At 34.8% G+C, this 13911-nt stretch overlaps 1 protein-coding gene across 1 annotated transcript in view; it reads left to right on the forward strand.

Moving 5' to 3' along the window:
- The window catches only part of LOC142345141 (uncharacterized), a 32263-nt gene that overhangs the window by 6956 nt on the left and 11396 nt on the right, over positions 1-13911 (forward strand). Inside the window, exon 3 of the mRNA XM_075397229.1 lies at positions 13637-13911. This exon is cut by the window's right edge and continues 79 nt beyond it. Within this exon, the coding sequence (XP_075253344.1) occupies positions 13798-13911 (114 nt within the window). The 5' untranslated portion in view covers positions 13637-13797. The remainder of the gene's footprint in view (positions 1-13636) is intronic.

Below are 13911 nucleotides of genomic sequence, written 5' to 3' on the forward strand. Positions count from 1 at the left end.
ACTTCTCTTTGCACTTCACAATCAGACGTTCAATCTTAGTTTTTTTGTCTTGCTTATCCACCTCAGTATTAATTTCACTATAGATGCTATTAAATTCAGCCTTTATTTTTTCCCTGGCAATATAAACTTTGTTGAGTTTGTCCTGCAATGTTGTCGTAATCTTATCCAAACAGGAACCAAAGTTTAATTTGGTACTATTACAAAAGTACACACACACACACACTCTCACACACACACGCATACACTACATAAATGGGTTAAACCAAATGCCAGTATGACAATTTGCCTAGCAAACGACCAAAGAACAAATGTGTTCGTCGAATACAAAAGAAACCGGCAAAAATAAGAACGTTGAGAGGCACGGAACAGAACAAAAGACGGAAAAGACGGGAAGGGGCGCTGAACGAGCAACGCACGACGAAACGGTAGGGACAAACGGGAACGTCAGGCGAACAGCTCGCGACGAAAGAGGAAAACAATAAGGGGGGATCGAAACCTCGGGCGAACTACGCACGACGCGGCGAGGAACAAGACGGGCGGAACGGAAACGTAGAGCGAAAGGGTGAGTTAGGGTATGTAGGGAAGTACTATGCTAGCAGACCACAACAACAAACTCGGGCAAACAAACTAGCCGTAACTCGAGAAAAAACTTTAGTCACACCCTAGCAATACCCAAACCTAAACATCCAATCAGCATGCTAATAACATTAAAAAATTGCGGCAAAAACGAATTAACCTACAAAAATGTACTTGTGGACTATGTCAGCTGCGAAAGTCAAAAAACAATCTAGCCGTAATTCCAGAATAAACTTAAGTCACACCCTAGAAGGCAAAAGACCAAATCACCTGACAATCATACAGTAACACGCACACATACAGCAGCAAAAATCAATAAGGGAGAGCTAGCAAAGTTTGTAAACTTGAAAAAGTCAAGAAACACTCCAGCCGTAACTCGTGAATCAACTAAGTCACACCCTAGAAAACTACAAGACCAAAACAGCTAACCAGCTTACTAGCATAAGCAACGTACTGCAACAAAAACAAAACATACGTCATCACAAACTACATCGAAATCCAGAAAAGTAGGGGGAGAAAAACGAAAAAAGAGGTTTTGGGAGATCGACGTTACTGAGAAAAACACGGGACACGGAGAATTGAAGGTTAAAGGAGGAAAAGGACGCGAACGAAACTGTACTCAAACAATCGTCGAGAAAAACTATTGGAATTTGATAATATCTTCTGTAGGCCGAAGGTAGTGATGTTTTTCACAACTTTGTGTATTGAATTTAACTCAATTGACGAACCTTCTTGTTGGAAAATTTGACCGTTGACAATTTTGTCAAAATTTTTCACTTTTTTCCATTTTTTCTGTTTTTGGTCAATTTTTATACAATTTCTTGAATACAGAACGGTAATCCAGTAAAATGGAAGGAAGGTTTTAGGGCTGAAAGTACGGTTAATCCATTTTCGATATTGATTTACTATGTTTTTTGAGTTGCATCGAATTTGACCAAAAAATTTTAAAATCGAACAACTTACCAATAAAATCTAAATAATCTCTCAATTTTTTTTCAGGGGTTTTTTTTCGCTATACGAAACCAAAAATTTTCAGATGTTTTTTCCCAAAAGATATTTGTGGGGGATTAATGGTGGCTGGTAGCTCTGTTAATAAGTTGATACCGTCAAGTTTTTGTAAAAGCGCTATATCTCAAAAAATTTCCGTCAGGGTGTCAGGGTTTGTAGTTTGCCGCCTAAATTCGAAAATTAATTTAGTGCAAAAGGGAAAATAATGCCGTAATTTAGTTCTGCCACACATTTTTTGAAGCCGATTTGACCTCTTGTTGAATCGATGAGTAATCTAATTTCATCTTTGACTGTTTGACCGTGTAAAATGCATCTCCCTCTAATATATTTCCGAGGCTATGAAGTTGTTTAATCTTAGGACAGGTTGGGATCGGAGGAAACATGTCCAGGGAGAAGCACAAACCATTAGCGATGATCCTACAACACTCAGAAACACTGCCAGTAGATCCCTACGGTACTTTAGATGTGGCTGCTTTTTGATACTGTAGTGAAGTGTAGACTGGTTGCGGCCTATTCTCAAAGCCCAATTGGTGGTACGCAGCCGAACTTTTGTAATTGCAGCCATTCGTTCGACTGCCATCATCTTTGGTACGCCATATTTGTCGCACTCTAATTTTCCAGTTCTTCGTTACCACGCTGTGATCTAATCCGCGCGGTCAAAGATAATATCGCAGCCGTCATTTGAATTCATAGATCAAAGCCACAACGAGCGCGTAACGATTTTGAATCAAAAATGGAGCTTCATTTAACAATGCACGAATCCGATTGGAGGTTGAGCCTGATATTTTTATGTACAACAGACGTTTAATACGTTTATAACATTTAGGCTGAAGTGGTTATAATTCCAATTAGGGCGCGGTACCGAAATGTAGCTGAAGAGACAGTCTACCGTTTCAAAGCCTTCAATTCAATCTTTTTCAAATGCACAAAAACTTATTCAGACGACGAAGCAACGTTTTTACATTGGTACGAACATATCAACAAGTGGTGTTTTAGACGGCAACTTTTGATGCTCATTTGGCCGGAATTTTGTCTGATAACGAATAAGTTTAATGCCAGTCACCATTTTGTACCGATGAATCCAAAAACCAGAAAATTATTGAGCCAATTATTGTCTTATTTGATAGGTCTCATGATTAGGATTAATTAAAGTTATGTTAATGAACTTTTGCCGAGCTTTGTACGTAAATTGGAACGGTTTCTATGCATATTTTATTCCTTATTTAAGTCCGTACTCAAATACTCAGTTCTGATTGGCTAATAATCTCTCGCATACATCTGATCGTTCCATTTACACAGTAACAGTAACTAAGAAATTTTGCTGTCGTTTTTAAATTTTGACCCTTTTCATTATTTTTGTTGCCTTGTGACTGCGTCTCTCTCATTAATGACAGATTGCTCTGGCTTTTTAACAAAACACAAATGGTCCTGAAAAGGGTTTTGAGCTTTTACCTAATTGTTTTTTTTCAAATTTGAAACTAATTTGTCGGCACTCGTTGTTTCTATAGTTGTGTGGTCTTTCGATCTGAGTGACAATATGCCCGACCGATTGAATATAAAAACTCTTTTTCAATTTACAAACACTAACAGGCCGGCAATAAACATCACTGCTTGGCTTTGTCAACAAAAGAGCCGGAGTTTGGTGGTAGAGGAAACCATCGCTGAATCAGTCTTTCGACATTCTGTTTTTTAGGATGGCCAGTGCTCAGTTTATGTCACAATTTACAATCGCTTGTCAGATTTTTGAGTAAAATTTACTAAATGAAAAATAAAATATCCAGCTTAACTCACGCCAACAAGGTTTGCTTTATCTGCGATTCAAATTTCCGTGCGGGTACTTGTAACATTTATTTTGCGTAACAAGTCGTAACCACTAAGCTAAATGGGCTTATGGTAATTGCCTACCAAACAACATAAGTACAAATAGTGCGTATACTACTATAGTAATTACCACTTATAAGCTACAAAAGTATGACTTTATTCTGCTCAGACTTAATTTTGGGGTATGAGTAATTTTCAGGCTAAACAGGATAAGTTTAGCATGCGCGAACTCTGCTACCTCATTATATTCGTAATGAAAAAATACTGCACATAGAGAAACTTAAAATATTCAGAAGATACAATGTTTCAGAACTGAACTAAATTTTTAGTTTTGAAATGTGCTGGTTAAGCGCTGAAAAACTCTGCGAATCGGGTGAGGCAAGATTCAATAATGAACTTTAGCTGGGATTTTTATTAGTTTTTTTTAAATACCCGTTGACTGATTTTGCCGTTGAATGATTAATCTTGTGAGAAAATTCTTTTTACCTAAAAATACAAAAATTGAAGAGTATTTTAAACATTTGTAGTGTTTTTATTATTTTTTTTGAATTTCATCGTAAAAATTTTGTTAGAAACATCTACAGACGAAATGAAAAATGCATTCGGCACACGTACATGCATTGCGCGAGCAAAGTTGTATCGTGTCGTTGAAACTCCGCTTGCGGTATCCCGTTTGCGGTGTTTCATATTGCGGTCTCCCTTTTGGATACGAGTAAATTTTTTGGATGGCTCAAAATTTTTGCTTCGGTGGAATTTTCGAGAAAGCGAGGTCCTCGTCAATTTATGTACTTGTGTAATTGAGTCTTTCGTTCGTCTCTAGGGCCAAATTTTCCATATCGCTAATGCGAACTGTCTTTTGCGAACAGGTGATTTGATCTGTTTTTTGTACAACAGATCCAGGGGCCAACACCTCGTACAGTCAATTTAGATTATTTTAGATTTTTTGTTAGGATGTCGTTTCCGGGCGATGCAGATTTGTACTCACGATTTTTTTGTGGAATTGCTCGATGTAGTTTTGAGGATCTGAGAAAACGGGGTTCATTGTCCGCAGCAGTTCGTTTTCTCCTCTGCTCGTCTGTGCTTCATGTGTAGCCTTACATATATTGAGCTCCAGCTTTTTGTTGCTGCGGTATGCTTCCCAGGGTTCTTCGGGAAGAAATTTGCGGGAAGAAGATTTCTTCGGGAAGAAAAGTTATCGTTTCCTCATTAGTGAATTAAGATTTTTAAATCATGGCTTAAATCAGAATATGTAGGTATTTTACCAATATTGCTTAACGGAGTGTTAGAATGTCGACAAAAGTGAGATTCGAAAGGTCAAATTCCAGTAGCTTTGTGTTTACATATGCGAAGCTTATACAGTATTGTTTCAGGTGCTGTTTTTATGGTGAACAAGTTTATTCCTTTAAGTGCTTCTTTTATAAAAGCAAGGCGTTGTGTTATAGTACTAATAAGTCTTTCTGCTAAACCAATCGCTCGGTGGTCATTTGCTTGGACAAGAAATAAGTTTAATACAAAAATTTTTAATAGGTTACCTATGAGGCAGCGAACTTTTTATCTCTTAAAGAACGAAGTACTCCGTGAATATTTATATAATTGTCTAAAAAATTTGTCACATTTGAGGTGTTTGCGTTTTCAAATTTCTCTGCAGATGAATATATGTGTATATATATATATATATATATACATATAAAAATATATATATATATATATATATTTATATATATATATATATATATATATATATATATATATATATTGAAAATCTGTAAATATATTTCGAAAAAAAAATTTCAAGTTATTTTTCATTGTAAATAGGTCCTAAAAAATCTATTTGTGTTCCTTGGTTAAGGACTCTACAGGCTTAATGAAAGTGATATTGCTTAGCGGTTAAAACTGATTTAAGGTTTTCACCAATTGCAGTGCATGATTTACACTCAATGGAGCAGACAAGTAAATCGCGGTTCATTTAGGGCCTACAACATTGTTGGAACATACAAAACGTTCCCCCGCTACCCGGGTGACTGGCGTGAAGATCCTCAGTTAGTGGTTCTTTAGTACTCAAGATCCTCAATTAGTACTTTAAGTTCGCTCGTAAAGGATCCTACGATTGTTTTGTTTAAGAACTTGCAGACCACTTTTTCAAATGACAGAAATTGAGGGTAGTTTCTCAGAGGGGTCCTGTATTTAAAATGAAGAGTGATTGGCGGGGCGTATTTGGTACCGTGTCCGGTGTCAAGGATACGCGGAGCGAATTTTGGGCTGAGGTTTAGGGTGCAGAATTCTCTTTCCTTGATCTGAGATTTGACTCATTGTTGACCAGCTTGAAATTGAGTTTATGGAACACTTGTACGGCTGATTTGGAGACTTCGAGTAGGCAAAAAGCATTTTTTTTCTTACCAAATGAGCACTGTTATTATTTAAAGAATTTTTAGTTTTTAGCGTTAATTAGGAAACAAATGTGTGACTTAAGCTTGATTGACAGATCACATTGTTCTAATTCTTGAAGTGGTAGTGGATTTTGATAAGCGAGAGACGCCTGATTTGTTTTTACCGACGCAAAATTCAGTATTTGTGGCTTATTTTGTCGTGTAGAATGAATAGTATTTGTATTATTCGCTGCGAGTGACAAGTTATTTGATCGTAAACGAATGGGAGATGCAGTTGTGATGTTTATGGTATGGGTAATATGTTCCTGTATAAGTTGACCAGTGTCTTGCTGAGCAATTGCTAATTGATTTTGAGCTAAGTGTATTCGCGATGCAAGACTTCATTTAAAATTGGTGTGATTATATGGGTTTAATATTGAAGTAGTATTTCGCTGGGCGATTGGTAAATTATTTCAAGGCAGGCATACTTGCGGAGCAAGATCAGCCTGCGCGTAGGAATAAAACCTTGTGCGTAGTTCATGAGTAGTGATTTGTTTTGCGGGTGGATTTAATTTTTTTGTTAAATGTACAGTCGATGCAGGATCTATTTTTAATATTTGATCATCATGATTAGATTGTTTTGTGTAAGTTTGCGTATCAGGCATATTATCTAAATAAAAATTTTCAAAGATGAAACGGAATTTTGTTGTTCTTTTTGTAATGATTTAGCATCTGATTGTATTCTGACAATGTGGGAATTCTTCATCAAATTTTGAAGTAGTTTTCGCTGTTCAAAAAGGGTTACCAGATATATATTCTACAAAGCCCATTTTTGCTTCAGGTAATTGTTCGGGTTTAAATTGATAGGGTAAAAGATGGCCTACCCATCTTGATAAATGACTATCGTAAAATTTGTCGGAGCGATGTTCTTTTAAACTGAAAGAAGAGCTCGGTGGTCAGATCTAATCGAAAATTCTTTTCCATAAAGGTAATTTTTAAAATATTTTATAGACCACACAACTCCAAGTAATTCCAGCTCATCAATACTGTATCGTTGTTCATTACTATTTAAAAAATTTAGAACCAAATAATAATGGCTTCCAACTATCAACTGTCAAATGTTCGAGTGCTAATCCGAGACCGGAACGAGAAGCGTCACATTTGATGCGTGTTTCGAGTTGCGAGTTGTAGTTGGTGCTCTCAGTGTAATTTGCGATGCGTGTTTTCATAGCATTAAAATGAACAGCATGCTCTTCAGTCCAAATATATTTAGTTGAATTACGAAGTAGTGGTCTTAAACGGTGACAAAGTTGAGATTAGTTGAGAATAAGTTTGCTAATACCTTGTACTGAGCCGAGAAAAGAACGCAGTTTTTTAAGTGTATCAGGTGGTTGAAGTGTAAGAATGGCAGAGGTTTTAGATTCAAGGGGGATGTTCCAGATCGAGAAATATTATAATCTAACCACAAAACTTCCTATTTGTCAGAATGGCATTTTCTATTTTTTTGCGAAGATTGTCTGCATCAAATTTTTTAAGACAATTTGTGACTAGTTTAAATTGATCTTCTTCAGAAACTTTAATTACAATTAATATGTCGTCGAAAAAAAGTGTTTTTGAGGCCTATGAGCGTATAATCCATGACTTTTTGGAACTCGGCAGGCATGAAACCATCGTTGAGTACATGAAAACCAGTTTTAAACCGATACGTGGCAGTCATTTCGCCGCTTACATTATTGAAATTGCTGTTTTTTGCAGTATCGGGGTGAAGATTTAACCTGACTGTAGGCGTAATTAAGGTCTATGGTAGAGAAAAAAAATTGTTCTGTTTTATAGTCTGTAATTCTTTGGGATATAGAGTCGATCAGTGGTTCCATTTTTGGCATCTGATACTTGTTTTTATGGATAGATTTATTAAAAACTTTTGAATCAATCGCTAGTTATATAGTTTGATCTCGTTTGACTGTGATAACAATGAAAGAAGTGAAATTTTGGTCTTGACAGTTATTAGTTTTCCTATATTTCTTTCTTTCAGTATTTTTTATATTCGTTGTTAACTCCTTTTTGAAGAGTAATAGGTTCTTCTCTACCTTTTTGGTGTTTCAGTTGAAAAATTTTGTGGATTTTTGTTTTTACAATATGTACTTTAGATCTTCCAGTGCGTGAAATGAGGTGTGGAAATTGATTTTCTATTCTGGTGATGGACAGTGTGATGTGATACTGTTGATCATATTACCTTCAATTGAGTTTAAATTTTCCTAGCGTATCAAACAGATCTCGACCAATGAGTAGTTTGAGAATTTCTGTAACTACAACAAGATCAGCGTCTTCGATTCCCAAACCATTACTTTCTACTGGCGTCTGCATCATGCCGATCACAGGTATAGGCTCATTCGAAAAACTTTTGAGGTCTTTAGATGGTGCGGTTGTCAGCCATCGTGCGAGGGAGGAGATGTTAATGATGTCCGTAGCGAGTGATTCGTTTAGAATACTGCAGACACTTCATGAGCGGATAAGAATACCCACCTTTGTTTTCCCAATTTCGCGTTTTTTGGTTCAATATGAAGGCTGTTACTCGCATTGCTAGCCACCATATTGTCATCAGAACTTTCAATATAGACCTACATTCTGGGATATAATTCGAATTTAGAACAGCATTAACAGAGATGTTAGTTGTATTATTAATGGGGTGGACAATTTTTGTAAAAATGAATTTCGGTTTACGACAATCAAGGGCAAAGTGGTTTTGGATGCCACAATTGTTACAGGTTGTGCCTTTAGCAATACATTTCTCCTTATGATTACTTGACCAAGTGATTCCATAGTTCCGACAAAATTGATTGGCCGATCGAGTTTATGTTTGAAAGTTTTGACGTTGATTCGAGTTACGAAATTGACGTTGTTGTATCATAGCATTCACTTGTAGAGTAGACTGACTGTTGTAATTGTTATCGCTAATTGGGTTCCTTGTTAATCACCAAACGTAACACTTCAGCAAGTTCGACTGTTTCTTTCAATAGCTCTTTCTCGATTTCAAGATCTTGCATGTTGGCAATAAAAAAGTCTCTGATTAACGAGTTCTCTTGGTTTCCAAATTTACACATTTCGGACAATTCCTTCAAGTTCCCATAGAAGTGTTCAATGGATTTTCCCTTTATTTGTTTTGTTGTAAGAAGCTTATTCCTATGAAAAGTGACATTTATTGGTCGAATGAATACCTCTTCCATGATTTGCCAAAGTTCAGTAGTATTCAACGTATCCATCGTGAGGTGCGTGTAGCGGCTGGATACAATCCTTCTTCCTTCTGTTCCAAGGCTAAGGTGTAACATAGAGACGGCTTTTTGTTGTGCTTGGTTCCATTGTTTTTAACCACAATTGATCCCATTTTCTTTTTCTGGACAGTGATTTTCCCAATTCATTTTTAACTGTTGTATTCTAGCCTTTCGCTTTCTGATTGAGCAGACGCTCCTTGCATTCTGTTTTCGTAGATCGGTGGGAGTGGGAGTTGTACGTTTTCTAGTTGAGGTATGTCTAAAGTGATGTTTTCTCTGGCTAGGAGGGCCAGCTTCGCCTGTATCTGCCATTTGAGAGTGAGGTGCGAGCTTGGTCTTTCCCAAAAGGGCTCTATGCCTAATGGAGCGCTAAAACTAATGCACTTTACACAATTTTGAATTAGGATTCCCTTAGCAAATTACCTATCTTTAGCTTTCTACTTTACTTGATATTAAATACAAGTTTAAATTAACTACTTGAATAGAACAACTGAACGAAAGATGCAAAATGGAGAGAATAAAACAAAAAATATCGCTTATAAAATGTCACAACCCATATGAACAAACAAGTTCCTGATACGGGAAAGAGGGAAGCAGACTGATACGTGAACATGAATGACTTAGGGTACAAACATGAACTTAACTTGACTTCTCATAAACGTCCTTCAAAATAAGTATAACGTTTAAATAAGTACACCGTATAGGAACTTTACTGCACTAAACTAAAATGAGTTTACTATGTACAACAACTATATAAATCGATTGGCAATGACTTAGAAAAACCAGTTGAGCATATAGTTTCCGCCGCCAATAAGTATGTGCGGGAAAAAATGGCGGAAATGAAATTTAGGAAAACTTTGAAATGCTGTGATAAATGGTATGGATAAGTTCTTCAGTTATTCGGCTAATTAAAAATTCTGAAAACAAGCAGTCCAGTCATATACGGGATAGCTTCAATTTGTCTTTGTATATTTGTCCACTAACTGATGTAAGTGTGAATTAATTGTCGATTGCAGCAATATACAATTTCTCTATTTTGTAATTTTAGTAATCAATGTCAACATGTTTTTAAAACTGTTTATTTTGTTTTTAAACACATAAAATAGATAAGCAAATACCAAAAGTTGTTATTCAATTTGATACCAAGCTAAAAAAGAAGTGAAATTAAACAATTTCCATAACCCCCCTTAAGAGCTGTTCTAAATGGTCTATTCTTTGAGGAGCAAAACGTGTACTCAAAAAATGTAACTTTAGCTGATGAAAAGCAATCGGTGTAGAAAAAATCTCAAGTTTTGAATAATTGTTGAAACATGTATAGTTCATTTCAAACTTTTCGGTTGTAGTATAAAAATTCTCATTGAAGCTGCGTGCTGTCAGGTACGTATCAAGCTAAGTGCTTTTTCTTCAGCATAATAGTTTTCTTGTTGCTTTAGTAGCCGTTTGTCAAAGTCCTGTAAGGTTTTGCCATTCAAATAAGTTAGTGAATGAATATTATAGAGAGCAAAACTTTTTTGTTGAGTTTCATTTGTACTATGGCTGAACTCTCATATCACAGACTCGGAAAAAAACACTTTTATTTAATACACGTTTTGCCTGATGTCAATGGCTTCTTATAAAGTGAAAAAAGATGATACTTGTGGCAGCTTTCAAATTTACTGATTGTATGGCAAAACAGACAATAGCTTTTGATCAAATCTCACGGTTTTGAAAAAAAGCAAGCGGAAAAAAATATTTTTAGATAGGAAATAAACTCCCAGGGAAGCCAACCCCACGTTTTTCTTCGTTGGGGTTTGCTTCCCTGGATATTATTTTCTTCGCGGTTTATGTCCAATCTTAAATTAGGTGTGTTTTTGTCCCTGGGGGTTTACATCCTAGACCAAAAATCTTCTATAGTAAAATATAGTTTGGAAGTGCACAGTCCTGGAAACTGCACAAGGATAAAAATCAGGCAAGATGGTAAAAATTTTCCAAAACTCTGTTTTGAACAATCTTTCTAGAAGGAAAAATTGTTCTGAATTTAAATAGAACTCTCCTAAAGCGATTGATCAGCTCTATTTTGGAACAAATAGACTGTTTACTGAAACGACTGCAAAATATCTCCTCAATCTGCCATAATAATAATTTTTTTCTGTTATCCATTTCCGGAAATTTAATTTCAAAAATATTTTCCCGTTACATAGAACATACAGTGCACATGATTATCAAATCACTTCAGGAACAAGAGTTTTTTGTAGAAAAAAAAACAATTTTTTTTCTTACAAATTAAGAAAAATTCAAAAAAATGAAACGGATATATCAATGTACAAGATTTAAAAATTACAAAAAGACTGAAAGTATGCTCAATTTTTTGGAGTTTCTAGTTCTATCTTTCTAAATAATTTCCGTTATTCAGCTCGTTAATTTGTTTTTCATTGTTTCTACTCTTTACAAAAATGTATATACTAGAACGGATTACGTTTTGCAGTAGACCATTGTGTTAAATCAAAGTCTTTGAGCCTTGATTGTTGAAGTGGTTTCCTTGGGACCTTTAAAGCGTTGTTTTATAACTGCGACAGTTATACAAAATAATTTGAATAGATTTTACAGTTTTGTTTTTAGCAATAACAGTATAACATATAAAATATCTAACTGCGCAATACAGTGAAAAAAAAGAAAAGTGATGCATTTGAGGTTCCTTAAAACTTCAAAGCAGTAAAAAAGCCGTTAATTTAAACAAATTAATGGTTAAAACAAAATACAAAAGCCAACTTAACTCAAATTTAAGGGCCAACTGCTTGAGTTTTTTCTGTCTATTTTTCATAAGGTGCGAAAGAACATTTCTTGATTTAGGACCATCTTCATTGAGTGTCGGTTTTTTATGGTTTGAATGACTTTTCATACCACAATACTGTGAATTTTATAAGAGATCATGATCTTTGCAAAAATCGGGCTGCGCTTTGATACACGCTTATCAATTCAGTTATTGAATGCATCAATTTTTTTGTGGCCCGGATAAAAAACAATCGTTTTTTACAAGTGGTTATGTAACCTTTGACAATGAAACCACATAAGAACTTTGCCATTATTATTAAAGCCGCAAAATCAAAACTGGGATTAAAAAAATTTTTACAATTTTTTCTTTTTTCGAATTTACACTACCCCAATTCATTTTCTCTGTCCTTATTTTTCTCAAATAGTTTTTCATTTTGACTCATATCAGACAGTGCTCGTTGCAGTATATTGACATAAGCCATTTTCGGAAAAGTAAAAAACTTAGGATATAGGATATTAACGCAAGAAAACCATCCTTAGTTTATTTCGCAGAAGTTACGACTTGAAATTTGATGAAAGAATACAGGCTAAGTTAAATAGGATTTTATTTGCTGTTTTTTAAACAAATAATCTTCTTGATAAGTAATGGAAAATATAACTTGGTCTAAAATGAATCGACTTGAGAATCTATGAAGAAAAATAGAATTCTCAGCTAAAATTAGAGGTTACTTACTAAATTGGGGATAAACTTGTTCTAACCATGCGTCTTTTCTATTAAAAGTAAATTATGGAAAAGAACCGGACTTGATTATTACTCTATAACTTATTTCTGTGGAGTAAATATATATATATATATATATATATATATATATATATATACATATATATATATATATATATATATATATATATATATACACACACTTCTTTACTTTCGTACATTTTCAGAGCTTCTTTTCAATTTAATTTCTTAGTAAGCATAAGTGCTAGAAGTCAATTGGTGTCAGAAAACTTTTGTTTAGTATTATTTTATGCCCGTTTTTCGTAGGTTTAGTCAGGGGAATAGGTCTTTAACAAAATCAAAGTTGAATAGAGGAGTAACTAAAAGAAAAAAATAGGAATTATGTGTGAATATTATTGAAATTTAGAGGCTAAGGCTTTAAACCACCTTAGCAGAAACCTAAAACTTCGCAAATAATGTCACGCTGAAAGGAGCTTGAAAATATGTTCACATTGCGGTTTAGCTTCAATGAAACAGAAGTCAAAATTTGTGTTTTCAGCTTCAATTAAATGATGAGCTATGTGCTACCAAACTTGGGATGAATTGCAATGAAGGGAAAATAATGGTTTCCAAAAATATCTTCAGAGTTAATTTATCTTTAAGCGTTGCTTTCTCGTCAATCAACATCTAAGTGGCTTTCTAAAAAAGAGTATGCACAATATCTATAATGAATCTTTTTCTCGACCTCTATGAAAAGTCTGGATTACTTGGTAAATAAATTAACTCAATACAATTATAACTCCCCCATCCACCGTAAGTAGAGTTTTAAAAATTTTTAACAGCCGAGGTCTAAATGTGAGTTATCTTGTGATTGATGAACAAAAAAGACAAATTAATCGTTACATTCAAATCCCACCATAAATTAAAATCATTTAAGTTTTTCTTTGTTCAGTGTTAGAAATTTGAGCTGAAACCAGCAAAGATATACTGCACATAAACACATATAACTCTTCTAAAATTGTTGCTGACCTAATTAAAAGCTTTCACTGTAAACTGTTACGTTTCATCTTTTTATCTCGGAGGTTCATTAGTCATTATTTTATTCTTTTTTATTCGATTGTCAGATCAAATCAGCGACAACGTATTCATGCATTTTTTCTGCTTTTGAAAGGAATTACAACGTACAATTACACAATTAGCTTATTGAAATTTTAGCGAAAGACTATGTGAGCCTAAAACCTATTATTTTGCATGGCGATTGGGCTCTGAAAGGACAACTTAGATTATGAAAACTTTGGGCAAAGGTTGCTCCTTTCCTGTGTTGGGTTTCACTATCAGTTACGTAAATTTTTCGATTAATCTACTGCTCCCAACCATCACTGTGATTCTCAATGGAAAT

This window comes from Convolutriloba macropyga, chromosome 8 (genome assembly GCF_964194025.1).
Source record: "Convolutriloba macropyga chromosome 8, txConMacr16.3, whole genome shotgun sequence".
Lineage (NCBI taxonomy): Eukaryota > Metazoa > Xenacoelomorpha > Acoela > Convolutidae > Convolutriloba > Convolutriloba macropyga.